This window comes from Thalassophryne amazonica, chromosome 5, assembly GCF_902500255.1.
Source record: "Thalassophryne amazonica chromosome 5, fThaAma1.1, whole genome shotgun sequence".
NCBI classification, from domain to species: Eukaryota; Metazoa; Chordata; class Actinopteri; order Batrachoidiformes; family Batrachoididae; genus Thalassophryne; species Thalassophryne amazonica.
In genome coordinates, this window is record NC_047107.1 from 12,236,608 (window position 1) to 12,264,200 (window position 27,593).

Here is a 27,593-nt window from a genome sequence, read left to right on the forward strand (position 1 = left end):
CTGGATTAATCTTTTTAGTCACATAGCACTACTATTATTCTGGACACTACTGTATATAGCACTTTTCCATGTGAATCAGAAGTTCAAATCGCTTTACAATAATGTCTCATATTCACCCATTCACACAAACACACTCACACACTGATGTCAGGCTGCTGCCATGCAAGGTGCTCACTACACACCGGCAACTTGGGGATTGAGGACCTTGCCCAAGGGCCCTTAATGATTTTCCGGTCAGGTTGGGGTTTCAACCGAGGATCCTCTGGTCTCAAATCCAATGCTTAACCACTAGACCAAGGGTGGCCAAGTTCGGTCCTCGAGAGCCACATTCCTGACACTCTTAGTTGTCTCCTTGCTCCAACACACCTGAATCCAATGAAAGGCTCATTAAACGTCTGCTAACGAGTCTTTCATTGGATTCAGGTGTGTTGGAGCAGGGAGACAACTAAGAGTGTCAGGAATGTGGCTCTCGAGGACCGAACTTGGCCACCCCTGCACTAGACCATCACCTCCCCATATGTTTATTATTTGTTACTTAATGTTATTTGATAAATGTCCTGGATCAAGTAAAACTTAGCAATTAGAAGTGTGTCTGTATGCAGTAAACGTGTTTAACTTGTAGAAACATTTAGGGCCTGATTTCATAAGATCCCACACAAGTGCAGCATTGAATGGGGAATCCAAACATTTGCGAGTTGAGACACTTAGGCAGGTGACTTGCTGAGCCGAATTATGCAATTGATACCCACAGTAACATGACATAGAAAGCAGTATGTAAGTGAGGATTGTGCATGTGTTTAAGCTCATAGCCACAAAATAAAACTAAATCAGCCACTTGAAGTTATGGACCTTGTGCTTCCTTATGCACAAACCATGTAACATAACTATGCTCACACACTATCAATTAAAAAATTCTCAGATTTCAGACATTAATTATTGTTCCATCCCTGGTATTTAAGCAAAGTGGTGAGTAATTTTTCTGCTGAATACACACAGACAGTTGTGCATCATCCCACACAGACTCTGAAATGTGTGTGTGTGTGTGTGTGTGTGTGTGTGTGTGTGTGTGTGTGTGTGTGTGTGTGTGTGTGTGTGTGTGTGTGTGTGTGTGTGTGTGTGTGTGTTTATTTGTATGATATATGTCTTTGGTACAAGGTCTCTTTGGATCATCTTTGAGTGCCACTAGAATGACTTTGTATCAAACCAGTGGTTACTGAGGGAGACTATGATGAGGAGTATTGATGAAGAGGATTGTGAGAGAGTGTCAGCTTCTGGCCATATGGTGTGTTTCTCTGTGCATGTGGGAAGGAATATCAGTCACAACATTTTAGGAATGTTTTTGAGGGCAAAATACAGTATGCGGGTACCTCAGTGTTTAGGGCCACAGTGGTAGGAAAAGACTAATTGGACACTCATATTTCACCTGACTGTTGTTGATTCCATATATGGTCACATTTGAGAGGGGGAATGGCACAGTTGTTTGCTTGGGTGGTTGCCATCCAGGATCTAAAATGGTTCTGCAGTGTGGTGGATCTGGAGACTTGTGGCACCAGTGCATACTTCCAGACCTAACATGAACTGAAGCCCTACTTTATGACACCACAAAGTAACTACATCTACAACTACGTCTAACTACATCTACAAGTGCAGAGCTTTAATTCATTTGAAAGCTTGACTCTTAGTCTTGTCCATCCAAATTGGAAGTCCCAAAAACCAGTTTTATTTGTTATTATCTATCGTCCACCTGGTCGTTACTGTGAGTTTCTCTGTGAATTTTCAGACCTTTTGTCTGACTTAGTGCTTAGCTCAGATAAGATAATTATAGTGGGCGATTTTAACATCCACACAGATGCTGAGAATGACAGCCTCAACACTGCATTTAATCTATTATTAGACTCTATTGGCTTTGCTCAAAATGTAAATGAGTCCACCCACCACTTTAATCATATCTTAGATCTTGTTCTGACTTATGGTATGGAAATAGAAGACTTAACAGTATTCCCTGAAAACTCCTTTCTGTCTGATCATTTCTTAATAACATTTACATTTACTCTGATGGACTACCCAGCAGTGGGGAATAAGTTTCATTACACTAGAAGTCTTTCAGAAAGCGCTGTAACTAGGTTTAAGGATATGATTCCTTCTTTATGTTCTCTAATGCCATATACCAACACAGTGCAGAGTAGCTACCTAAACTCTGTAAGTGAGATAGAGTATCTCGTCAATAGTTTTACATCCTCATTGAAGACAACTTTGGATGCTGTAGCTCCTCTGAAAAAGAGAGCTTTAAATCAGAAGTGCCTGACTCCGTGGTATAACTCAGAAACTCGTAGCTTAAAGCAGATAACCCGTAAGTTGGAGAGGAAATGGCGTCTCACTAATTTAGAAGATCTTCACTTAGCCTGGAAAAAGAGTCTGTTGCTCTATAAAAAAGCCCTCCGTAAAGCTAGGACATCTTTCTACTCATCAATAATTGAAGAAAATAAGAACAACCCCAGGTTTCTTTTCAGCACTGTAGCCAGGCTGACAAAGAGTCAGAGCTCTGTTGAGCTGAGTATTCCATTAACTTTAACTAGTAATGACTTCATGACTTTCTTTGCTAACAAAATTTTAACTATTAGAGAAAAAATTACTCATAACCATCCCAAAGACGTATCGTTATCTTTGGCTGCTTTCAGTGATGCCGGTATTTGGTTAGACTCTTTCTCTCCGATTGTTCTGTCTGAGTTATTTTCATTAGTTACTTCATCCAAACCATCAACATGTTTATTAGACCCCATTCCTACCAGGCTGCTCAAGGAAGCCCTACCATTATTTAATGCTTCGATCTTAAATATGATCAATCTATTTTTGTTGTAAAACAGCTAAATGATCATCTGCAGAGGAATGGTCTATTTGAAGAGTTTCAGTCAGGTTTTAGAATGCATCATAGTACAGAAACAGCATTAGTGAAGGTTACAAATGATCTTCTTATGGCCTCGGACAGTGGACTCATCTCTGTGCTTGTTCTGTTAGACCTCAGTGCTGCTTTTGATACTGTTGACCATAAAATTTTATTACAGAGATTAGAGCATGCCATAGGTATTAAAGGCACTGCGCTGCGGTGGTTTGAATCATATTTGTCTAATAGATTACAATTTGTTCATGTAAATGGGGAATCTTCTTCACAGACTAAAGTTAATTATGGAGTTCCACAAGGTTCTGTGCTACGACCAATTTTATTCACTTTATACATGCTTCCCTTAGGCAGTATTATTAGACGGCATTGCTTAAATTTTCATTGTTACGCAGATGATACCCAGTTTTATCTATCCATGAAGCCAGAGGACACACACCAATTAGCTAAACTGCAGGATTGTCTTACAGACATAAAGACATGGATGACCTTTAATTTCCTGCTTTTAAACTCAGATAAAACTGAAGTTATTGTACTTGGCCCCACAAATCTTAGAAACATGGTGTCTAACCAGATCCTTACTCTGGATGGCATTACCCTGACCTCTAGTAATACTGTGAGAAATCTTGGAGTCATTTTTGATCAGGATATGTCATTCAAAGCGCATATTAAACAAATATGTAGGACTGCTTTTTTGCATTTACGCAATATCTCTAAAATTAGAAAGGTCTTGTCTCAGAGTGATGCTGAAAAACTAATTCATGCATTTATTTCCTCTAGGCTGGACTATTGTAATTCATTATTATCAGGTTGTCCTAAAAGTTCCCTAAAAGCCTTCAGTTAATTCAAAATGCTGCAGCTAGAGTACTGACGGGGACTAGAAGGAGAGAGCATATCTCACCCATATTGGCCTCTCTTCATTGGCTTCCTGTTAATTCTAGAATAGAATTTAAAATTCTTCTTCTTACTTATAAGGTTTTGAATAATCAGGTCCCATCTTATCTTAGGGACCTCGTAGTACCATATCACCCCAATAGAGCGCTTCGCTCTCAGACTGCAGGCTTACTTGTAGTTCCTAGGGTTTGTAAGAGTAGAATGGGAGGCAGAGCCTTCAGCTTTCAGGCTCCTCTCCTGTGGAACCAGCTCCCAATTCAGATCAGGGAGACAGACACCCTCTCTACTTTTAAGATTAGGCTTAAAACTTTCCTTTTTGCTAAAGCTTATAGTTAGGGCTGGATCAGGTGACCCTGAACCATCCCTTAGTTATGCTGCTATAGACGTAGACTGCTGGGGGGTTCCCATGATGCACTGTTTCTTTCTCTTTTTGCTCTGTATGCATCACTCTGCATTTAATCATTAGTGATTGATCTCTGCTCCCTTCCACAGCATGTCTTTTTCCTGGTTCTCTCCCTCAGCCCCAACCAGTCCCAGCAGAAGACTGCCCCTCCCTGAGCCTGGTTCTGCTGGAGGTTTCTTCCTGTTAAAAGGGAGTTTTTCCTTCCCACTGTAGCCAAGTGCTTGCTCACAGGGGGTCGTTTTGACCGTTGGGGTTGTACATAATTATTGTATGGCCTTGCCTTACAATATAAAGCGCCTTGGGGCAACTGTTTGTTGTGATTTGGCGCTATATAAAAAAAAAAATTGATTGATTGATTGAAGTTAAAACTCTGCCATGCAAAGTGAAAGCCATACATCAACAACATCCAGAAACACCGCTGCCTTCTCTGGGCCTGAGCTCATTTGAAATGGACAGACGCAAAGTGGAAAAGTGTGCTGTGGTCTGATGAGTCCACATTTCAAATTGTTTTTGGAAATCATGGACGTCGTGTCCTCTGGACAAAAGAGGAAAAAGACCATCCAGATTGTTACCAGCGCAAAGTTCAAAAGCCAGCATCTGTGATGGCATGGGGGTGTGTTAGTGCCCATGGCATGGGCAACTTACACATATGTGATGGCACCAACAATGCTGAAAGGTACATCCAGGTTTTTGAGAAACACATGCTGCCATCCAAGCAACGTGTTTTGAGGGACATCCCTGCTTATTTCAGCAAGACAATGCCAAGTCACATTCTGCACGTGTTACAGCGGTGTGCCTTCGTAGTAAAAGAGTGCTGGTACTAGACTGGTCTGCCTGCAGTCCAGACCTGTCACCCATTGAAAATGTGTGGCGCATTATGAAGCGCAAAATACGACAACGGAGACCCCGGACTGTTGAACAACTGAAGTCGTACATCAAGCAAGAATGGGAAAGAATTCCACCTACAAAGCTTCAACAATTAGTGTCCTCAGTTCCCAAACGCTTATTGAGTGTTGTTAGAAGGAAAGGTGATGTAACACAGTGGTAAACATATCACTGTCCCAGCTTTTTTGAAACGTGTTGCAGGCATCCATTTCAAAATGAGCAAATATTTGCACAAAAACAATAAAGTTTATCAGTTTGAACATTAAATATCTTGTCTTTGTGGTGTATTCAATTGAATATAGGTTGAAGAGAATTTGAAAATCATTATATTCTGTTTTTAGTTACATTTTACACAACGTCCCAACTTCATTGGAATTGTGGTTGTACTCTGAATAATTTCCAAATACTTTTTCAAATTGCATCACCAGTCATGAACACATACACAAGATTTCGCTTGTGCAGCTGTGTGTGTGTGTGTGCACGCACGTGAGACTCACTGATGTTGGGGCTGTGGATGGTCAGGTGATCCATCTCTGCCATTAAATGAGGGCTCAGGCTGCTCGTCATACGATCGATGGACCTGACCACGTCCATGGGACCATTCACCACCTGAAACACATGAGCCGATCACACAATGATGATGACAGAATGCTTGGACCACTGCTGTGTGTGTGTGTGTGTGTGTGTGTGTGTGTGTGTGTGTGTGTGTGTGTGTGTGTGTGTGTGTGTGTGTGTTTGTGTGTGTGCAGTCAGTGCATGTTGCCTTTGTGTGCCCGTGTGACGCGGCTCAGAGTGACAGCGCTTTGTGTTGGACTGGAACTGCAGTTTTTCAGAGTGCTGCTCTTTGAGTGTGGGCTGAGGTGGCCTTGGAGCGCTGAGAGGCCTGGGGGAAGGGAGCCAAGCGCTGATACAAACATAACCCTTGTCAGAGGGAGACGGTTTTTATAGATATGTGTGCCCCGTGTACATCAACAACTCAGAAACAAAAGCAACACAAAAATCAGCACGCAGTAACAAGGCTTGAATGCAGAGCAATATCAGGTTTAGTGGACAGAGACGTGTGGACACAAATGCTGGACTCAACAACAGCTCAACAGCTCTGGGTTTTAAGATCATTTACTGAATGAATCAGTGGGGTCCGGTGCACAGAAAGGCAGTCCAAAATCAACGAACAAATCAGAATCATCAGGCGTTAGTAGGGAGGGGTGTTAGTTCAAAAAATTTGGAAATCTATAAATGTTTGCATAGAATATGGAAATATACGCGGAATAAACCATAGCAGGATCATTTTTGGGTCATTTGGTTCCAAAAACCCATATGGATGCAACGTTTGAAAATTTCAAGTAACGCGTGTGTCGTATATGTGCTGTTGACGTAGAAAACCACTCTGTTGCTTATAATTAGTTCATTGTGGCCATGTCATTCTTTACATGTGATGATTATAGTTACAATTGATCGTAACATATGTACTGAAATTAGTTTTTTTTTTTTTTTTGTCAATTTGCTCTTAAAAAACACCAGATAGGCTTATTGTTACTACAGAAGTTGAATATAAACTTGGGGTCAAGCAACATTTGGAGCCAAATTTCAAGTCTCTAGGTGCAGCAGTTCTCAAGATATGACGTTTTCATTGATATTTTTGGCGATTTTTGAACCTGATATCTTCACTGGCTCCATCCATATGGGTTTTTGTAACCAAATTAGAGCCCGACCAATATGGATTTTTTGAGGCTGATGCCGATAATGATATTTGGATGAAAAAAAATGCAGATAATCAATAAATCGGCTGATTTGCCGATAGCCGATAAATCAGCCGATCAGCTGAATGTTTCAGCCTCTTAGCAGTAAACAAAAGTTTTTCATGCTAGAAATAAGGTCTACACAACGTGGGCTTAATAAAAAGTGTGACCGATGCAGTGAAGCACATTTGACACATTACTACCTAAACTGAGTTAATCAAACTGAGTTGAACTGAAATGGGAGAAATGTGGGGTGAATGTAATCACAAAGTTATTACAAACATCCTTATAAACTTACTTGTATGCTTTTGTCAGCCGATCAGTGCAGTGTGACGGCGAACTACGTGGGCCGGTGATGAACACATTTAAGCAGGGGTGTAAGCAGCTCTCAGATGAATGGAGTCAGAGCTCCATCTACTGGACAAACGGTGCAAGGACATTTTACATTGCTGACACAAACATTATTTCAGTAACTGTTCTGTTTATGAGAAATTATTGGCTTGGAAAAGGGCTTATATCGGCCGATATATCGGCCGGTCGAGCTCTAAACCAAATGACCCAAGATTTATCCTGCTATGGTTTATTCCATGTATATTTCCATATCCCATGCAAACATTTATAGATTTCCAATTTTTTTTGAAATAACACCCCTCCCTAGCATTAGGCGTGGTCGGATACACTAAAAAAACAAAGCAGAAAAAGCATAATACAAAAAGTCAGATCATGACACGCAATGTTTCTCCTTCAAACGTACTGAAAGTGAAAACGTGCCTCAGGAGTCTCTCCTGGCATATTACAGTTGAAAACAAACAAACAAACAAAAAATAAGAGCTCACACATGGCCAGCTTTATTTTCAGGGTAAGTAATCCAACTGTATAGTGACCGAACATATTTTATTGCTTCATCAGTCACAACTTCTTAACAGATGGAGCACAGATTTGACATTTAGGCTAAAGTTTGCCAGAAGAGTTGAAGAAGATTTGCATGGATAATGGGCAAGAGTGGTTTTAAACCTGGAACCTGCTGCTTTGAAAGCAAATGCACTACCCCCACCCCCACTCCTTCTCTTTTTGTATATAACTATGTTACATGCAGTGTTGAGGAGCAACAAAATAGATGCACAACGTGCATTCATAAGGTGTCTGACCTTATTTTATCTCAAGGAAACAAATGAAGTGTGTGAGTTGTCATTTGGTGGGGAGGCGTAGGGAACTTTATTGCACATGTAATGTTTTTCCTGCTCACAAAGTGCATCTCTAAATTATTTACACATTATTCACTTTGTGTGTTTTTAGGAATCCGCTAGCTTAGCGCAGCTACTTGCTCTTAGTCGGTTTAGCATAGCGGCTTCTCCTGTCTCTCCCGCACTTTTCTGCTCTGGGTGTGAAATGTTTAGTTATTCCTCGGCCTGCTTTAGCAGTAATGGTACTTGTAATAAGTGTAGCTTATTCGTAGCGTTGGAGGCCAGGCTGGGCGAATTGGAGACTCGGCTCCGCACCGTGGAAAATTCTACAGCTAGCCAGGCCCCTGTAGTCGGTGCGGACCAAGGTAGCTTAGCCGCCGTTAGTTTCCCTCTGGCAGATCCAGAGCAGCCGGGAAAGCAGGCCGACTGGGTGACTGTGAGGAGGAAGCGTAGTTCTAAACAGAAGCCCCGTGTACACCGCCAACCCGTTCACATTTCTAACCGTTTTTCCCCACTCAGCAACAGACCCGCCGAGGATCAAACTCTGGTTATTGGCGACTCTGTTTTGAGAAATGTGAAGTTAGCGACACCAGCAACCATAGTCAATTGTCTTCCGGGGGCCAGAGCAGGCAACATTGAAGGAAATTTGAAACTGCTGGCTAAGGCTAAGCGTAAATTTGGTAAGATTGTAATTCACGTCGGCAGTAATGACACCCGGTTACGGCAATCTGAGGTCACTAAAATTAACATTGAATCGGTGTGTAACTTTGCAAAAACAATGTCGGACTCTGTAGTTTTCTCTGGGCCCCTCCCCAATCGGACCGGGAGTGACATGTTTAGCCGCATGTTCTCCTTGAATTCCTGGCTGTCTGAGTGGTGTCCAAAAAATGAGGTGGGCTTCATAGATAATTGGCAAAGCTTCTGGGAAAACCTGGTCTTGTTAGGAGAGATGGCATCCATCCCACTTTGGATGGAGCAGCTCTCATTTCTAGAAATTTGGCCAGTTTTCTTAAATCCTCCAGACTGTGACTATCCAGGGTTGGGACCAAGAAGCAGAGTTGTAGTCTTACACACCTCTCTGCAGCTTCTCTCCCCCTGCCATCCCCTCATTACCCAATCCCCGTAGAGACGGTGCCTGCTCCCAGACCACCAATAACCAGAAAAATCTATTTAAGCATAAAAATTCAAAAAGAAAAAATAATATAGCACCTTCAACTGCACCACAGACTAAAACAGTTAAATGTGGTCTATTAAACATTAGGTCTCTCTCTTCTAAGTCCCTGTTAGTAAATGATATAATAATTGATCAACATATTGATTTATTCTGCCTTACAGAAACCTGGTTACAGCAGGATGAATATGTTAGTTTAAATGAGTCAACACCCCCGAGTCACACTAACTGCCAGAACGCTCGTAGCACGGGCCGAGGCAGAGGATTAGCAGCAATCTTCCATTCCAGCTTATTAATTAATCAAAAACCCAGACAGAGCTTTAATTCATTTGAAAGCTTGACTCTTAGTCTTGTCCATCCAAATTGGAAGTCCCAAAAACCAGTTTTATTTGTTGTTATCTATCGTCCTCCTGGTCGTTACTGTGAGTTTCTCTGTGAATTTTCAGAACTTTTGTCTGACTTAGTGCTTAGCTCCGATAAGATAATTATAGTGGGCGATTTTAACATCCACACAGATGCTGAGAATGACAGCCTCAACACTGCATTTAATCTATTATTAGACTCAATTGGCTTTGCTCAAAATGTAAATGAGTCCACCCACCACTTTAATCATATCTTAGATCTTGTTCTGACTTATGGTATGGAAATAGAAGACTTAACAGTATTCCCTGAAAACTCCCTTCTGTCTGATCATTTCTTAATAACATTTACATTTACTCTGATGGACTACCCAGCAGTGGGGAATAAGTTTCATTACACTAGAAGTCTTTCAGAAAGCGCTGTAACTAGGTTTAAGGATATGTTTCCTTCTTTATGTTCCCTAATGCCATATACCAACACAGTGCAGAGTAGCTACCTAAACTCTGTAAGTGAGATAGAGTATCTCGTCAGTAGTTTTACATCCTCATTGAAGACAACTTTGGATGCTGTAGCTCCTCTGAAAAAGAGAGCTTTAAATCAGAAGTGCCTGACTCCGTGGTATAACTCACAAACTCGCAGCTTAAAGCAGATAACCCGTAAGTTGGAGAGGAAATGGCGTCTCACTAATTTAGAAGATCTTCACTTAGCCTGGAAAAAGAGTCTGTTGCTCTATAAAAAAGCCCTCCGTAAAGCTAGGACATCTTACTACTCATCACTAATTGAAGAAAATAAGAACAACCCCAGGTTTCTTTTAAGCACTGTAGCCAGGCTGACAAAGAGTCAGAGCTCTGTTGAGCCGAGTATTCCTTTAACTTTAACTAGTAATGACTTCATGACTTTCTTTGCTAATAAAATTTTAACTATTAGAGAAAAAATTACTCATAACCATCCCAAAGATGTATCATTATCTTTGGCTGCTTTCAGTGATGCCGGTATTTGGTTAGACTCTTTCTCTCAGATTGTTCTGCATGAGTTATTTTCATTAGTTACTTCATCCAAACCATCAACATGTCTATTGGACCCCATTCCTACCAGGCTGCTCAAGGAAGCCCTACCATTATTTAATGCTTCGATCTTAAATATGATCAATCTATCTTTATTAGTTGGCTATGTACCACAGGCTTTTAAGGTGGCAGTAATTAAACCATTACTTAAAAAGCCATCACTTGACCCAGCTATCTTAGCTAATTATAGGCCAATCTCCAACCTTCCTTTTCTCTCAAAAATTCTTGAAAGGGTAGTTGTAAAACAGCTAACTGATCATCTGCAGAGGAATGGTCTATTTGAAGAGTGTCAGTCAGGTTTTAGAATTCATCATAGTACAGAAACAGCATTAGTGAAGGTTACAAATGATTTTCTTATGGCCTCAGACAGTGGACTCATCTCTGTGCTTGTTCTGTTAGACCTCAGTGCTGCTTTTGATACTGTTGACCATAAAATTTTATTACAGAGATTAGAGCATGCCATAGGTATTAAAGGCACTGCGCTGCGGTGGTTTGAATCATATTTGTCTAATAGATTACAATTTGTTCATGTAAATGGGGAATCTTCTTCACAGACTAAGGTTAATTATGGAGTTCCACAAGGTTCTGTGCTAGGACCAATTTTATTCACTTTATACATGCTTCCCTTAGGCAGTATTATTAGACAGCATTGCTTAAATTTTCATTGTTACGCAGGTGATACCCAGCTTTATCTATCCATGAAGCCAGAGGACACACACCAATTAGCTAAACTGCAGGATTGTCTTACAGACATAAGGACATGGATGACATCTAATTTCCTGCTTTTAAACTCAGATAAAACTGAAGTTATTGTACTTGGCCCCACAAATCTTAGAAACATGGTGTCTAACCAGATCCTTACTCTGGATGGCATTACCCTGACCTCTAGTAATACTCTGAGAAATCTTGGAGTCATTTTTGATCAGGATATGTCATTCAAAGCGCATATTAAACAAATATGTAAGACTGCTTTTTTGCATTTACGCAATATCTCTAAAATTAGAAAGGTCTTGTCTCAGAGTGATGCTGAAAAACTAATTCATGCATTTATTTCCTCTAGGCTGGACTATTGTAATTCATTATTATCAGGTTGTCCTAAAAGTTCCCTGAAAAGCCTTCAGTTAATTCAAAATGCTGCAGCTAGAGTACTGACGGGGACTAGAAGGAGAGAGCATATCTCACCCATATTGGCCTCTCTTCATTGGCTTCCTGTTAATTCTAGAATAAAATTTAAAATTCTTCTTCTTACTTATAAGGTTTTGAATAATCAGGTCCCTTCTTATCTTAGGGACCTCATAGTACCATATCACCATCCCTTAGTTATGCTGCTATAGACTTAGACTGCTGGGGGGGTTCCCATAATGCACTGAGTGTTTCTTTCTCTTTTTGCTCTGTATGCACCACTCTGCATTTAATCATTAGTGATTGATCTCTGCTCCCCTCCACAGCATGTCTTTTTCCTGGTTCTCTCCCTCAGCCCCAAGCAGTCCCAGCAGAAGACTGCCCCTCCCTGAGCCTGGTTCTGCTGGAGGTTTCTTCCTGTTAAAAGGGAGTTTTTCCTTCCCACTGTCGCCAAGTGCTTGCTCACAGGGGGTCGTTTTGACCTTTGGGGTTTTTACGTAATTATTGTATGGCCTTGCCTTACAATATAAAATGCCTTGGGGCAACTGTTTGTTGTGATTTGGCGCTATATAAATAAAATTGAATTGAATTGAATTGAGTAGAATGGGAGGCAGAGCCTTCAGCTTTCAGGCTCCTCTCCTGTGGAACCAGCTCCCAATTCAGATCAGGGAGACAGACACCCTCTCTACTTTTAAGATTAGGCTTAAAACTTTCCTTTTTGCTAAACCTTATAGTTAGGGCTGGATCAGGTGTCCCTGAACCATCCCTTAGTTATGCTGCTATAGACTTAGACTGCTGGGGGGTTCCCATGATGCACTGAGTGTTTCTTTCTCTTTTTGCTCTGTATGCACCACTCTGCATTTAATCATTTGTGATTGATCTCTGCTCCCCTCCACAGCATGTCTTTTTCCTGGTTCTCTCCCTCAGCCCCAACCAGTCCCAGCAGAAGACTGCCCCTCCCTGAGCCTGGTTCTGCTGGAGGTTTCTTCCTGTTAAAAGGGAGTTTTTCCTTCCCACTGTCGCCAAGTGCTTGCTCACAGGGGGTCATTTTGACCGTTGGGGTTTTTACGTAATTATTGTATGGCCTTGCCTTACAATATAAAGCGCCTTGGGGCAACTGTTTGTTGTGATTTGGCGCTATATAAATAAAACTGATTGATTGATTAGTTGCTAGCAGTCTGCCATAGAATGAACGTGTGTACTGAGCACCCATCAGATTCTCATTTGTTATAACATGACAGAAGACGTTGAACACAGCATTGATTCAAAATTTGCCAAAAGCTGAAACCATTTGCAAGATTCGGCAGGCTTTTGGAAATGATGCCATGTGCACAATGCAAATAAAAGAGTGGCATAACCACTTCAAAAATGGATGCACTTCAGAGGAGAGTGAAGCACAGTCCGGTACACCATCCACAAGCCAAAATGACCAAGTGATTGACAGAATACAGACTTCAGTCATGGATGACCCTTGTGTCACCCTCCAAGAACTTGCAGACGAGGTGCAGATAAGCACAAATTCGGTACATTGCATTTTGATGGAGGATTTGCGGAGAGTGTCAGCAAAATTCGTGGTGGAGCAGAAGTGATTGCATCTGGAACATCCATCATCGCAGTGCACCCGTCCATTCTGCTCAGCTGATTCATGCTATCCTGGACAAACACAACACTCCTGTGATTGGTCAGTCACCCTACTCTCCTGATATGGCTCCCTTCTATTTTTTAGTTGTTCCCCAAGATCAACATGACACTAAAAGGGACTCAATTTCAGACCTTGTCTACACAGATACAAAATTTGTCTCTTTGTCATTTCAAAATAGAGTTCTGTGAACACGGCAGTGTTTCAAGATGTATCTGTATCTACACTAAAATTCTCAAATCGACCATAAATAACCTGTAGTACATATGTCAGGCCTATATGTGGTGCTGTATGCTGTGTGAGTGTATGCATGTGCATTTTTCCATCCTTTACTGGACTTGCTATGGCTTAAAAACAACAGAGAGAGAGAGAGAGATGGTGAACAAAACGAGCTAAATATTACATAAATCATGTTTCACACTTCTGTTTGGATCTATCTTTTGCACGTGTGTGGGCGTTTCTCTGTCATTCAAGTGGGCGGCATCAACTGAATCAGCAGAAAAATTACATTTTTGGATAATTAGCACCTTTTACTGCACTTTCTATGGCTGAAAAACAACACAGCCATGAAAAATACAAAAAGATTATCTTTAAAACCACTGCAGAGACTGAAAGAAAGTCACGTGAATGTTGTCTGGTTCAAAATCTCACTTTTCTCCAACTGGACCGGAGCACGACACAGAAAAACTTTGGAATATACAAAGCAAGTTTATATCAAGTGATTAATTATGAGATGCTGTGGTTAGACAGGTGGTCCTTTCAGAAATATTTAAGATTGCTTGTGCCCATGTAGATGCAAATCCAGCGTCTGGGACCCATTTTCAAATACTATCTTTTTCAACTGCTGAAAATACCTTTTACATGTGGCTGAAAATCTAGTTTACATGTGGATGAAATGCCAAAATGATGAAAAACTTATGCAGATGCACCAATATCTGTTCCCGTGTGGATGGGGCCTCAGTCGTGAGAAGACATCATGTGGAATGCAGTAGCCTAGCAGGACACCATCCCAACAGAGGTGTTCCAGAAATCCTTCCAACAATGGCAGAACCACTGGAAGAAATGTGTGCATTCCCACAGAGACGACCTTGAAGGGGATTAGGATTGCCGAACCCAGATGAGTAATTGTATTTTTCACGGTGAAAGGTTGGACACTGTTTGAATGCACCTCATATTTAGAAAACTCATTTAGAATACATATGAATACCTGTGTTCAAATATAGTTACAGCATTAATTGATGGTATTCAAAACACAGTTACATTCTTAGAATTAATGGATTACTTTAAAGAACTGCATTTCTTAGTTCACAAAATCATTCAGCAACCAAGTTGCTTTCAGCATCAAAAGACTCCACTTCTAACCGAAAAAGGCATCTCAAAGAACTTTTTATAAAGTCTGGCTAAAGCTGTCTGCTAGTTTGGTTAGCATAACCAGATAGCTACCCAATTAGCTGAATTGACAGCTATTTGGAAATTTGCACTTGCAATCTATTTGACATGTTCAAAGCGCTCAGTAATGGGCCTGATTAAGTTTTAGCTGGATCATTACATAAGCAGTGATGGATCTAAGCTAATAGCTGCCACAATTTTGTAGCTTGCCAACAGTGCTGCAGCATGTTTTAGGAATGCTGAAAAGTAAATTTATTAATGCTACATCAATTGTTTTATTTTCACAGATGCCCTGTCTGATATGTCTTTGACCGGCCAGTTGAATAATACATTCCACATAACTACATGCTAATAACAACAGGTCCACAGCATTTAAGCAGACCAAAAAAAAAAAAAAAAAAAAAAAACAACCCTAGACTAAAGTTGTGTACCAAATACTTGCGTACAAATAGCCTGAATTACCTTGTACTTTGTGCATGCTCAGTAGCCTGGAAACACATTATTTATGTTGTGGTTTCATTTTTGGATTCATTGGCACATATTCTGTGGATGTGAAACCTTCTCTAGAAATGTTGTTGTCACAATTAAACAACAACATGATTAAAAAAGCAAATTAGAATTTGGTTCTGCATTCTTAATTTAAAATTTAATTTTATTAAAAATAAATACTACTGGATTCCTGTTTGAGGTAATTAGGGAACATTTTACGGTACACTTAACACTATGGGGTGAAGTTCCAGAACCAAAAGCCAAAGTTATATAAGGGACAAACAGAGGTGTCAAGTAACGAAGTACAAATACTTCGTTACTGTACTTAAGTACACTTTTTAGGTATCTATACTTTACTCCATTAATTATTTTTCTGCCTACTTCTGACTTCTACTTATTACATTTTCACACAAGTATCTGTACTTTCTATTCCTTACATTTTTAAAACAAACAGCCTCGTTACTCTTGGCTTCAGCGCCGGTGGATGTGCGCTGAGGCGTCAGCGCACATCCACCGGAAGCCCGAGGCGTCAGCGCAGTTCCACTGGGGCGGCTTCACCGAGGCCCGAGGTGCCAGCGCAGTTCCACCGGCGTGGCTTTACCGAGGTGCCAGCGCGGATTTATCTGACCATGGGTCCGAAGAAGGCAATGACGGCGGAGGAGGGAGACGATATCAAGAAGTCCCTGGACTTTTTGTCTGAGGAAATCTCTGTTGTTAAAATGCAGCAGAAATCCATTATGGAGCTGGTGGAAGAAGTGAAGGCTCTCCGGATCCAGAATGCCGAGAAAGACCAGCGTCTGGTGCACCTGGAGAACCGTGTTGTGGAGTTGGAACAGTACACAAGGATGAACAACGTTTTTATTACAGGAATTCATATTAAACCTCAATCCTACGCATGGGCGATGTCAGAAGACAGTGGATGGGAGGCCAGTGAGCAGGAGGCCAGCTCAGTGGAACAACAGGTGGCTGACTTCCTGCAATCTAAAGGTATTCAAATGGACTGTAATAACATTGAAGCGTGCCACCCCCTGCCCAGGAGAGAGGATGGAGAGAAGCGAGCAGTTATAATGAGGTTTGTCAACAGAAAACATAAAATGGCATTATTAAAACAGGGACAGAAACTCAAAGGAACAAACGTATTCATCAATGAACATCTGACCAAAAGAAACGCAGACATCGCCAGGAAAGCTCGTCTCTTAAAAAAGCAGGGAAAAATTCAACAGACATGGACATCCAACTGCAAAACATTCATCAAACTGAATGGAACACCAGAACAAGCGAAGGTTATGGTAATCAGGAACATCGAGGAACTGGACAAATACGACCAATAAGGTATGAGGACACAAACACATCACAACACCATGACACAGACCAGAGGAACCTATTCATCTACTACATCATCTACATCTGGAGACAAGAAGGATATCACTCACAGGATTGCTGATCATGGAAAACTAGAACTGAGAACATTTAAATACACAGACCACAATGTACTGGACTTGGAGCACGATATAGACCCGGACAATAATTTCTTCTCAAATCTCAATGACAGTTGTTGCTATTATACAGATGAACAGTTTAATCGGATCATTAAAACGGCTAACAAATTATCAATAATCCATTTCAACAGCAGAAGTCTGTATGCAAACTTTAACAACATTAAAGAATATTTAAGTCAATTTAAAAAAAATATTTAACATAATTGCTATATCAGAAACATGGATCAATGAAGATAAAGGAATGGATTTTGAACCAATCGAAGCAGTGGTTCGCAGATTGAAGCAATGCTTCGACCTATTGTTTTGTTTATTCTTTCTTTCTTTCGCTTAATTTTCCCCCGCTAAAACCCTAAAGAGCATACTTCTGTGAGTATTATTTACCTTTTCTATGTTAAACCAACCTGTTATGGTCTTCTGAAACAGTTGATAGATGTATTTTATAACTTAAAAACAGGAGCGACGCTAACGCGTTAGCATGTCTATGGCATTTTCAATGTTAAAAGTTTGGGTGCATTTATTTTCAAATTGTAATATTTCTTATTGTTTATATATTATTAATAATCTAATGATAATTATTATATACAATTTCAGAGAAAGAGACAAAAAGAACCTGAATAGAAACACAACAGAAAATAAAATATAAAAGCAACTAACAATGAACATACATAAATACATACATACATAAATAAGTGTTTCCTGTGAACACCTAGTGACTCTTCCACCTCCATTTCATCCCTGTTTTATTTAAGTTTAATGACAGTTTGTTTCGGTCAAACCATATTGTCAATGTGTTAATTTCTTCAGTGATTTCCTCCAGAACTTTCTGCCAAACTAGAAAACTGCTGCATCCTAGTAAGAGCAGAATACTACTGGAATTAATCTGAATAAGGAAAGTTGTTTTTTTTTTTGTTTTTTTCTCACTAAATGGATGCTACACTCACTGCAGTTTATTGTCTGGAATAGTCCCAGATTGCATTTCAGAGCTTCTAGAATTGAAACATTTTCGTGCAGGTGGTGTTGGGGAGTAATTTGGGGTTTTGGGTCTTGGGCCACATGTAGAACAAATCAGTTTTTAAATTAAGCTTTCAATTCATATAGTGGCATCTACCTTTTTTTTTTTTAAGGTTACTTTATACTTTTATACTTTAAGTAGGTTTTGGAGCACATAATTTTTCACTTTTACTTGAGTAAAGAGGTCAAGTTGATACTTCAACTTTTACCAGAGTGTTTTTAAACTGCAGTATCTATACTTCTACGAGGTCTATTAGAAAAGTATCCGACCTTATTATTTTTTAAAAAACCATATGGATTTGAATCACGTGTGATTACATCAGACATGCTTGAACCCTCGTGGGCATGCGAGAGTTTTTTTCACGCCTGTCGGTTACGTCATTTGCCTGTGGGCAGTCTTTGAGTGAGGAGTCGTCCACCCGCTCATCGATTTTTTTCATTGTTTAGGAATGGCTCAGAGACTGTTGCTTTGTTTGATAAAAATTTTTTCAAAACTGTAAGGCACAACTGAGTGGACACCATTCAATAAATTCAGCTGGTTTTCTGTAAAAATTTTAACGGCTGATGAGAGATTTTGGTCTGGTAGTGTCGCTTTAAGGACGGTCCACGGCGCCTGACGGCGATCTGCGCTTCGAGGCGGCAGCGTCTCGCCGTTTCAAGTTGAAAACTTCCACATTTCAGGCTCTGTTGACGCAGTAAGTCGTCAGAGAACAGAGAACTTTCAGAAGAAGTCGGCATGAGGAGTTTATTCGGACATTCCATTGTTAACGGTCATTTTGTAATGAAAGAACGTGCGGGCAGAGTCGCATGTCGGGCTGGACCCGACCGCGGGGGGTCGCGGCAGGAAAAACACCTCCGTTGGAAATCTTAACGGGCAAGTTGGAACATGCCCAAGCTGTTAAACAATTTCTCAGTTACTCACTTGTTGAAAGCCATTAAAAGCCGCCTGAATTCTACAAATGGTTTTCAACACGGAGGTGTTTTTCCTGTCGCGGCGCACACAGATTTGCCGAGTCGTCACGGAAACGACTCGGCGAATTTGCGCGTACGTCTTTCATTAAAAAAATGTCCTTAAACAGTGGAATGTCCGCATAAATTCCTCATGCCGGCCTCTTCTGAATCTTCTCTGTTCTCTCACGATGTCCTGGGTGACTTAAGCCTTAAATTAGGGTGTTATCAGCTCGAAACAGGCCGACGACAGCGCCTGGAAGCGCTGCAGGACGTCCCGCTCCGTGGGAAGTCCTTACACCGACAGAAACACCCCATAATCTCTCATCAGCCGTTAAACTTTTCACAGAAAACCAGCTTAATTTCTCGAATAGTGTCCACTCGGATATTCCTCACAGGTCCAGAAAAAATTTTGATAAAGCAACGCGCGCCGTCTCGAGCAGCGTGTGAAACAAAGGAATTCAGCCGAGAGGGCGGGACCACATCTCACTCAAGGCCTGCCCACAGGGAAATGACGTCACCGACACGCGTGAAAAAACTCACGCATGCGCACGAGGGTTCAAGCATGATTGGTGTAATCGCATGTCATTCAAATCCATATAGTTAAAAAAAAAAATAAAAGGGTCGGTTTATTATCTAAGAGACCTCGTACTTAAGTAACAAATGTGTGTACTTTTGACACCACTGGGGACAAATAATGAGTGATATAATGAAACCAACAGATGTTGGGTGAGAAAGTATTGTACTTTGTACAAGATAGCAATAACTTTTGATATTTTGCACTTAGTTTTACTGAAATTAAGTGATAATTTATTAGAGTCAAACCAGTATTTAAATTTTTGCAGTTCCCTCTCCACCAAGTCCAAGAGCTGTCTCAAATTCTCTCCACTACCAATCACAGTTGTATTATCAGCAAACAAAATACAACTCAAAGACTTAGAAACCAAACCTATATCATTTATATACAGCAAAAACAATAATGGCCCGAGAACTGTCCCCTGGGGCACTCCACATGTAATCTTCAAAAATTCTGATTTTATCCCACCAAGTTGAACACACTGATATCTATTATGTAAATAACTAGCTATCCAGTTAAAGGCCATTCCTCTAATACCATACATCTGTAATTTTTCCAATAATACAGTATGATCAATAGTATCAAATGCTTTCTGTAAGTCAAAAAAAAAAAAAAAACAACAGCGTATTGCTTCTTCTCTATTGCATTTGTAACTTGTTCCACAAAGTCTATTAAAGCCAAAGAAGTTGTTCGATTTTTTCAAAACCATACTGCTGTTCGTTAAGTATATGATGTTTTTCTATAAAATCGTTCAACCTCTTTACAAATATTTTTTCCAGAATTTTAGAAAACTGTGGTAACAAAGAGATTGGCCTATAATTTGAAAAAAATGTGTTTATCACCAGATTTAAACAATAGTATCACCTTAGCAATTTTCATTCTGGAGGGAAATTTCCCAGTCATGAGTGACAGGTTACAAATATATGTTAAGGGTTTGATAATACAGTTAATAATGTTCTTAATCAAAACCATATAAAAGCTATCAATGTCAGTGGATTTTTTTTCCCTTAATTTTATGAACTATGTTAAAAATTTATTTTTCATCTGTTTCTCTAATAAACATTGAATCCTGAATTTTATTAATTGATTTACAGTTGTCTATAGAACACTTTGCCGTAGTTCAGTCAATCAATCAATCAATTTTTTTTATATAGCGCCAAATCACAACAAACAGTTGCCCCAAGGCGCTTTATATTGTAAGGCAAGGCCATACAATAATTATGTAAAACCCCAACGGTCAAAACGACCCCCTGTGAGCAAGCACTTGGCTACAGTGGGAAGGAAAAACTCCCTTTTAACAGGAAGAAACCTCCAGCAGAACCAGGCTCAGGGAGGGGCAGTCTTCTGCTGGGACTGGTTGGGGCTGAGGGAGAGAACCAGGAAAAAGACATGCTGTGGAGGGGAGCAGAGATCGATCACTAATGATTAAATGCAGAGTGGTGCATACAGAGCAAAAAGAGAAAGAAACAGTGCATCATGGGAACCCCCCAGCAGTCTACGTCTATAGAAGCATAACTAAGGGATGGTTCAGGGTCACCTGATCCAGCCCTAACTATAAGCTTTAGCAAAAAGGAAAGTTTTAAGCCTAATCTAATATTCTAGAATTAACAGGAAGCCAATGAAGAGAGGCCAATATGGGTGAGATATGCTCTCTCCTTCCAGTCCCCGTCAGTACTCTAGCTGCAGCATTTTGAATTAACTGAAGGCTTTTTAGGGAACTTTTAGGACAACCTGATAATAATGAATTACAATAGTCCAGCCTAGAGGAAATAAATGCATGAATTAGTTTTTCAGCATCACTCTGAGACAAGACCTTTCTAATTTTAGAGATATTGCGTAAATGCAAAAAAGCAGTCCTACATATTTGTTTAATATGCGCTTTGAATGACATATCCTGATCAAAAATGACTCCAAGATTTCTCACAGTATTACTAGAGGTCAGGGTAATGCCATCCAGAGTAAGGATCTGGTTAGACACCATGTTTCTAAGATTTGTGGGGCCAAGTACAATAACTTCAGTTTTATCTGAGTTTAAAAGCAGGAAATTAGAGGTCATCCATGTCTTTATGTCTGTAAGACAATCCTGCAGTTTAGCTAATTGGTGTGTGTCCTCTGGCTTCATGGATAGATAAAGCTGGGTATCATCTGCGTAACAATGAAAATTTAAGCAATACCGTCTAATAATACTGCCTAAGGGAAGCATATATAAAGTGAATAAAATTGGTCCTAGCACAGAACCTTGTGGAACTCCATAATTAACTTTAGTCTGTGAAGAAGACTCCCCATTTACATGAACAAATTGTAATCTATTAGACAAATATGATTCAAACCACCGCAGCGCAGTGCCTTTAATACCTATGGCATGCTCTAATCTCTGTAATAAAATTTTATGGTCAACAGTATCAAAAGCAGCACTGAGGTCTAACAGAACAAGCACAGAGATGAGTCCACTGTCCGAGGCCATAAGAAGATCATTTGTAACCTTCACTAATGCTGTTTCTGTACTATGATGAATTCTAAAACCTGACTGAAACTCTTCAAATAGACCATTCCTCTGCAGATGATCAGTTAGCTGTTTTACAACTACCCTTTCAAGAATTTTTGAGAGAAAAGGAAGGTTGGAGATTGGCCTATAATTAGCTAAGATAGCTGGGTCAAGTGATGGCTTTTTAAGTAATGGTTTAATTACTGCCACCTTAAAAGCCTGTGGTACATAGCCAACTAACAAAGATAGATTGATCATATTTAAGATCGAAGCATTAAATAATGGTAGGGCTTCCTTGAGCAGCCTGGTAGGAATGGGGTCTAATAAACATGTTGATGGTTTGGATGAAGTAACTAATGAAAATAACTCAGACAGAACAATCGGAGAGAAAGAGTCTAACCAAATACCGGCATCACTGAAAGCAGCCAAAGATAACGATACGTCTTTGGGATGGTTATGAGTAATTTTTTCTCTAATAGTTAAAATTTTGTTAGCAAAGAAAGTCATGAAGTCATTACTAGTTAAAGTTAATGGAATACTCAGCTCAATAGAGCTCTGACTCTTTGTCAGCCTGGCTACAGTGCTGAAAAGAAACCTGGGGTTGTTCTTATTTTCTTCAATTAGTGATGAGTAGAAAGATGTCCTAGCTTTACGGAGGGCTTTTTTATAGAGCAACAGACTCTTTTTCCAGGCTAAGTGAAGATCTTCTAAATTAGTGAGACGCCATTTCCTCTCCAACTTACGGGTTATCTGCTTTAAGCTACGAGTTTGTGAGTTATACCACGGAGTCAGACACTTCTGATTTAAAGCTCTCTTTTCCAGAGGAGCTACAGCATCCAAAGTTGTCTTCAATGAGGATGTAAAATTATTGACGAGATACTCTATCTCCCTTACAGAGTTTAGGTAGCTACTCTGCACTGTGTTGGTATATGGCATTAGAGAACATAAAGAAGGAATCATATCCTTAAACCTAGTTACAGCGCTTTCTGAAAGACTTCTAGTGTAATGAAACTTATTCCCTACTGCTGGGTAGTCCATCAGAGTAAATGTAAATGTTATTAAGAAATGATCAGACAGAAGGGAGTTTTCAGGGAATACTGTTAAGTCTTCTATTTCCATACCATAAGTCAGAACAAGATCTAAGATATGATTAAAGTGGTGGGTGGACTCATTTACTTTTTGAGCAAAGCCAGTAGAGTCTAATAATAGATTAAATGCAGTGTTGAGGCTGTCATTCTCAGCATCTGTGTGGATGTTAAAATCGCCCACTATAATTATCTTATCTGAGCTAAGCACTAAGTCAGACAAAAGGTCTGAAAATTCACAGAGAAACTCACAGTAATGACCAGGTGGACGATAGATAATAACAAATAAAACTGTTTTTTGGGACTTCCAATTTGGATGGACAAGACTAAGAGACAAGCTTTCAAATGAATTAAAGCTCTGTCTGGGTTTTTGATTAATTAATAAGCTGGAATGGAAGATTGCTGCTAATCCTCCGCCCTGGCCCGTGCTACGAGCATTCTGACAGTTAGTGTGACTCGGGGGTGTTGACTCATTTAAACTAACAAATTCATCCTGCTGTAACCAGGTTTCTGTTAGGCAGAATAAATCAATATGTTGATCAATTATTATATCATTTACCAACAGGGACTTAGAAGAGAGAGACCTAATGTTTAATAGACCACATTTAACTGTTTTAGTCTGTGGTGCAGTTGAAGGTGCTATATTATTTTTTCTTTTTGAATTTTTATGCTTAAATAGATTTTTGCTGGTTATTGGTAGTCTGGGAGCAGGCACCGTCTCTACGGGGATGGGGTAATGAGGGGATGGCAGGGGGAGAGAAGCTGCAGAGAGGTGTGTAAGACTACAACTCTGCTTCCTGGTCCCAACCCTGGATAGTCACGGTTTGGAGGATTTAAGAAAATTGGCCAGATTTCTAGAAATGAGAGCTGCTCCATCCAAAGTGGGATGGATGCCGTCTGTCCTAACAAGACCAGGTTTTCCCCAGAAGCTTTGCCAATTATCTATGAAGCCCACCTCATAGTTACAATTGAGTTTGATACATTTTTACCAACATTAACAAAATAATCATTAAAATAACCATCAATAATTTCATTTCCTTTTACAATTTTATCAGAGTCTATATAAAAGTAAGATGGATAATCTTTAACAACTTTTTTCTTTTTAATGATTTCGCCCAAGAGCTTCCAGGTTCGTTTTGACCGTTGGGGTTTTTCTGTAATTATTGTATGGCCTTACAATATAAAGCGCCTTGGGGCAACTGTTTGTTGTGATTTGGCGCTATATAAATAAAATTGATTTGATTTGATTTGATGTCCAAACCTGTTATGAGGAGGTCATTTGACCTAGTCTGTTGCTCGAGGTCGGCAATGCGATTTTCCATAAGTTTCATTGACTTGTCCTTCTCTTCATTTGCCTTTTGTAATTCAGCAACTTGCTTCGATAATTCCAATATTTTTTGTTGTTGTTGTGAAATAATTTTTAATTGATCCGTCACCTCTTTAATAGGTTTCATTTGCGCCGACATCTCATTGCACATTTTTCTAATTTCCGCCAGTTCTTCCTCCATTGCATTGGAGGCAGCTCCGATTTTTCATGAATGGCATGCAATTCCAACTTCGTGCACTAGTCAGCTTCAATCGTGTTATGTGCGAAGGGGCCCTTAGATATGATTGGTTTACAACCCCAATTCCAATGAAAGTGGGACGTTGTGTAAAATGTAAATAAAAACAGAATGCAATGATTTGCAAATCCTCTCCTATATTGAATTGAATACACCACAAAGACAAGATATTTAATGTTCAAACTGATAAACTTTATTGTTTTTGTGCAAATATTTGCTCATTTTGAAATTGATGCCTGCAACACATTTCAAAAACGCTGGAACAGTGGTATGTTTACCACTGTGTTACATCACCTTTCCTTCTAACAGCACTCAATAAGCGTTTTGGAACTGAGGACACTAATTGTTAAAGCTTTGTAGGTGGAATTCTTTCCCATTCTTGCTTGATGTATGACTTCAGTTGTTCAACAGTCCGGGGTCTCCGTTGTTGTATTTCACACTTCATAATGCGCCACACATTTTCAATGGGCGACAGGTCTGGACCGCAGGCAGGCCAGTCTAGTACCCGCATTCCTCATTGTCTTGCTGAAATAAGATGGACGTCCCTGAAAAAGACGTTGCTTGGATGGCAGCATGTTTTGCTCCAAAACCTGGATGTACCTTTCAGCATTGATGGTGACGTCACAGATGTGTAAGATGCCCATGCCATGGACACTAACACACCCCCATACCATCACAGATGCTGGCTTTTGAACTTTGTGCGGGTAACAATCTGGATGGTCTTTTTCCTCTTTTGTCCAGAGGACACGCCGTCCATGAATGCGGACTCATCAGACCAGAGCACACTTTTCCACTTTGCATCTGTCCATTTCAAATGAGCTCGGGCCCAGAGAAGGCAGCTGCATTTCTGCTTTGTGCGGGTAACAATCTGGATGGTCTTTTTCCTCTTTTGTCCAGAGGACACGCCGTCCATGAATGCGGACTCATCAGACCAGAGCACACTTTTCCACTTTGCATCTGTCCATTTCAAATGAGCTCGGGCCCAGAGAAGGCAGCTGCATTTCTGGATGTTGTTGATGTATAGCTTTCACTTTGCATGGTAGAGTTTTAACTTGCACTTGTAGATGTAGCGACAAACTGTGTTGCCACTTACATGTAGAAATTTCCCCCATTTCTCTGAATCTTCTGGTTATATTATGGACTGTAGATGATGGAATCCCTAAATTCTTTGCAAATGAACATTGATAAACATTTTTCTTAAACTGTTGGACTGTTTTTTCATGCAGTTGTTCACAAAGTGGTGATCCTCACCCCATCTTTTCTTGTGAAAGGCTGATGCTTTTATACCCAATCATGACACTCACCTGGTTCCAGTTAGGTGTTCTTTGAGCATTAATCAACTTTCCAAGCCTTTTGTTGCCCCGCTCCAGCTTTTTTGAAACGTGTTGCAGGCATCCATTTCAAAATGAGCAAATATTTGCACAAAAACAATAAAGTTTATCAGTTTGAACATAAAATTTCTTCTCTTTGTGTTGTATTCAATTGAATATAGGTTGAAGAATATTTGCAAATCATTGTATTCTGTTTTGCCTTGGTTCAATGATTGCGTACATGCCTCACGCATAAGGCTGGAGGTCTAGATTGAAAATGGCGTAGTTCAAAACTAGAAGTATTCCAACTTACATTCGCTTTTTAATTTTCACTTTTGTGGGCAACACACAACACAGACACAGTAACTTAAATAAAATAATAATAATAAAACAAAACTGATTGTGAGGCTTGCATGTTCAACCTCCAGCTGAACATGCAAGAAAAAAAACAAAAACAACTTAAAAATAGTTAATTTTTACAAGTTCTGGAAAACAAAAAAAAACAGAAGTCCACATCCCATCTTAATTTTAGCAAAATGTCACGACTTTGGCCTGACTTTGGCTGAGCTTCTGACACCAGGATCCAAAACTTGTAAAGATGTGAAAAATAAATAATTACCCAGTGACATAAACATGTAGACTGACGTAAACACACAGATAGACTGATGTAAACACCCAGACAGACTTGTTGTGTGAGCCGCTGAAGAGGAGGTACTGCTGGCCCACCACCACCAGATGGCGCCCTGCTTGGAGTGCGGGCTCCAAGCACGAGAGGGCGTCGGAGCCGCTGGAGGTGACAGCTGTCACCTATCAACACCAGCTGTCACCCATCACCACCACTACAAAGACCGGACTGCAACTCCACCTCTTCGCCGAGAAATCTTCTACCATACAGGTAATCTTCTCTGCTGTGATTATTGTTGTCCAAGACATTGTTCTGTGTGCAGCCGTGTTCCTGTGGACTCTGTCGGAGGCTGGATTGGCGGACAGTGAGAGGATGACGTTCTTCGCCTCTCACTCCATTCAGGAAAGAGACCAACAGGAGCTGCACGGGTGAAATTGTTGCTGGAGGTGGAGGTTCTCCCTCCTCATTGTGTACAGACTGTGGGATTACTGAGTGAGCGAACTCACACTCATCCAGAACTGTTTCTGTTTTCTGCCAGCAGTACCGGGTCTGACTGCTGAAGACAGTGGCCACCTGGGGCGCAGGGCTTGGCGGCTCCGGTGTTCTTCAGGTCCGTTGGTGGTGAGACCTGTGTGGGATCTGGCTCTTCTCGCACCAGACGTCTCCTATCTTCGAGCCTGCCACACGTCACCTTTTTGTCGGATTGATATAGCGCATATTTGTATCTGTCTGTATTACGTTGTGCACCTTCACAACATTAAATTGTTACTTTTTGGTTATTCCATTGTCCCTTCATTAACGCCCCCTGTTGTGGGTCCGTGTCACGACACTTCCCCAACAAGACTGACATAAACACCCAGATAGACTGATGTAAACACCAAGACAGACTGACATAAACACTCAGGCAGGCTGAAATAAACACCAAGATAGACAAATATAAACATCAAGACAGAGTGACATAAACATGCAGACAGACTGACATAAACACCCAGTTACACTGACGTAAACACCCAGACAGGCTGACATAAACATCAAGACAGACTGACATGAACACCGAGACAGGCTGACATAAACACCCAGACAGACTGACATAAACATGCAGACAGATTGACATAAACACCCAGACAGACTGATATGACATGCAGACAGACTGACATAAACATCAAGACAGACTGACGTACCCAGACAGACTGACATGAACACCCAGACAGACAAACAGCCAGACAGACTGACATAAACATGCAGACAGACTGAAA

At 40.4% G+C, this 27,593-nt stretch overlaps 1 protein-coding gene across 1 annotated transcript in view; it reads right to left on the reverse strand.

Annotated features, from left to right (window-relative positions):
• The window catches only part of adgrd2 (adhesion G protein-coupled receptor D2), a 415,295-nt gene that overhangs the window by 287,107 nt on the left and 100,595 nt on the right, over positions 1-27,593 (reverse strand). The window contains exon 8 of the mRNA XM_034169723.1: positions 5,576-5,687. Coding sequence (XP_034025614.1) covers positions 5,576-5,687 — 112 coding nt within the window. The remainder of the gene's footprint in view (positions 1-5,575; positions 5,688-27,593) is intronic.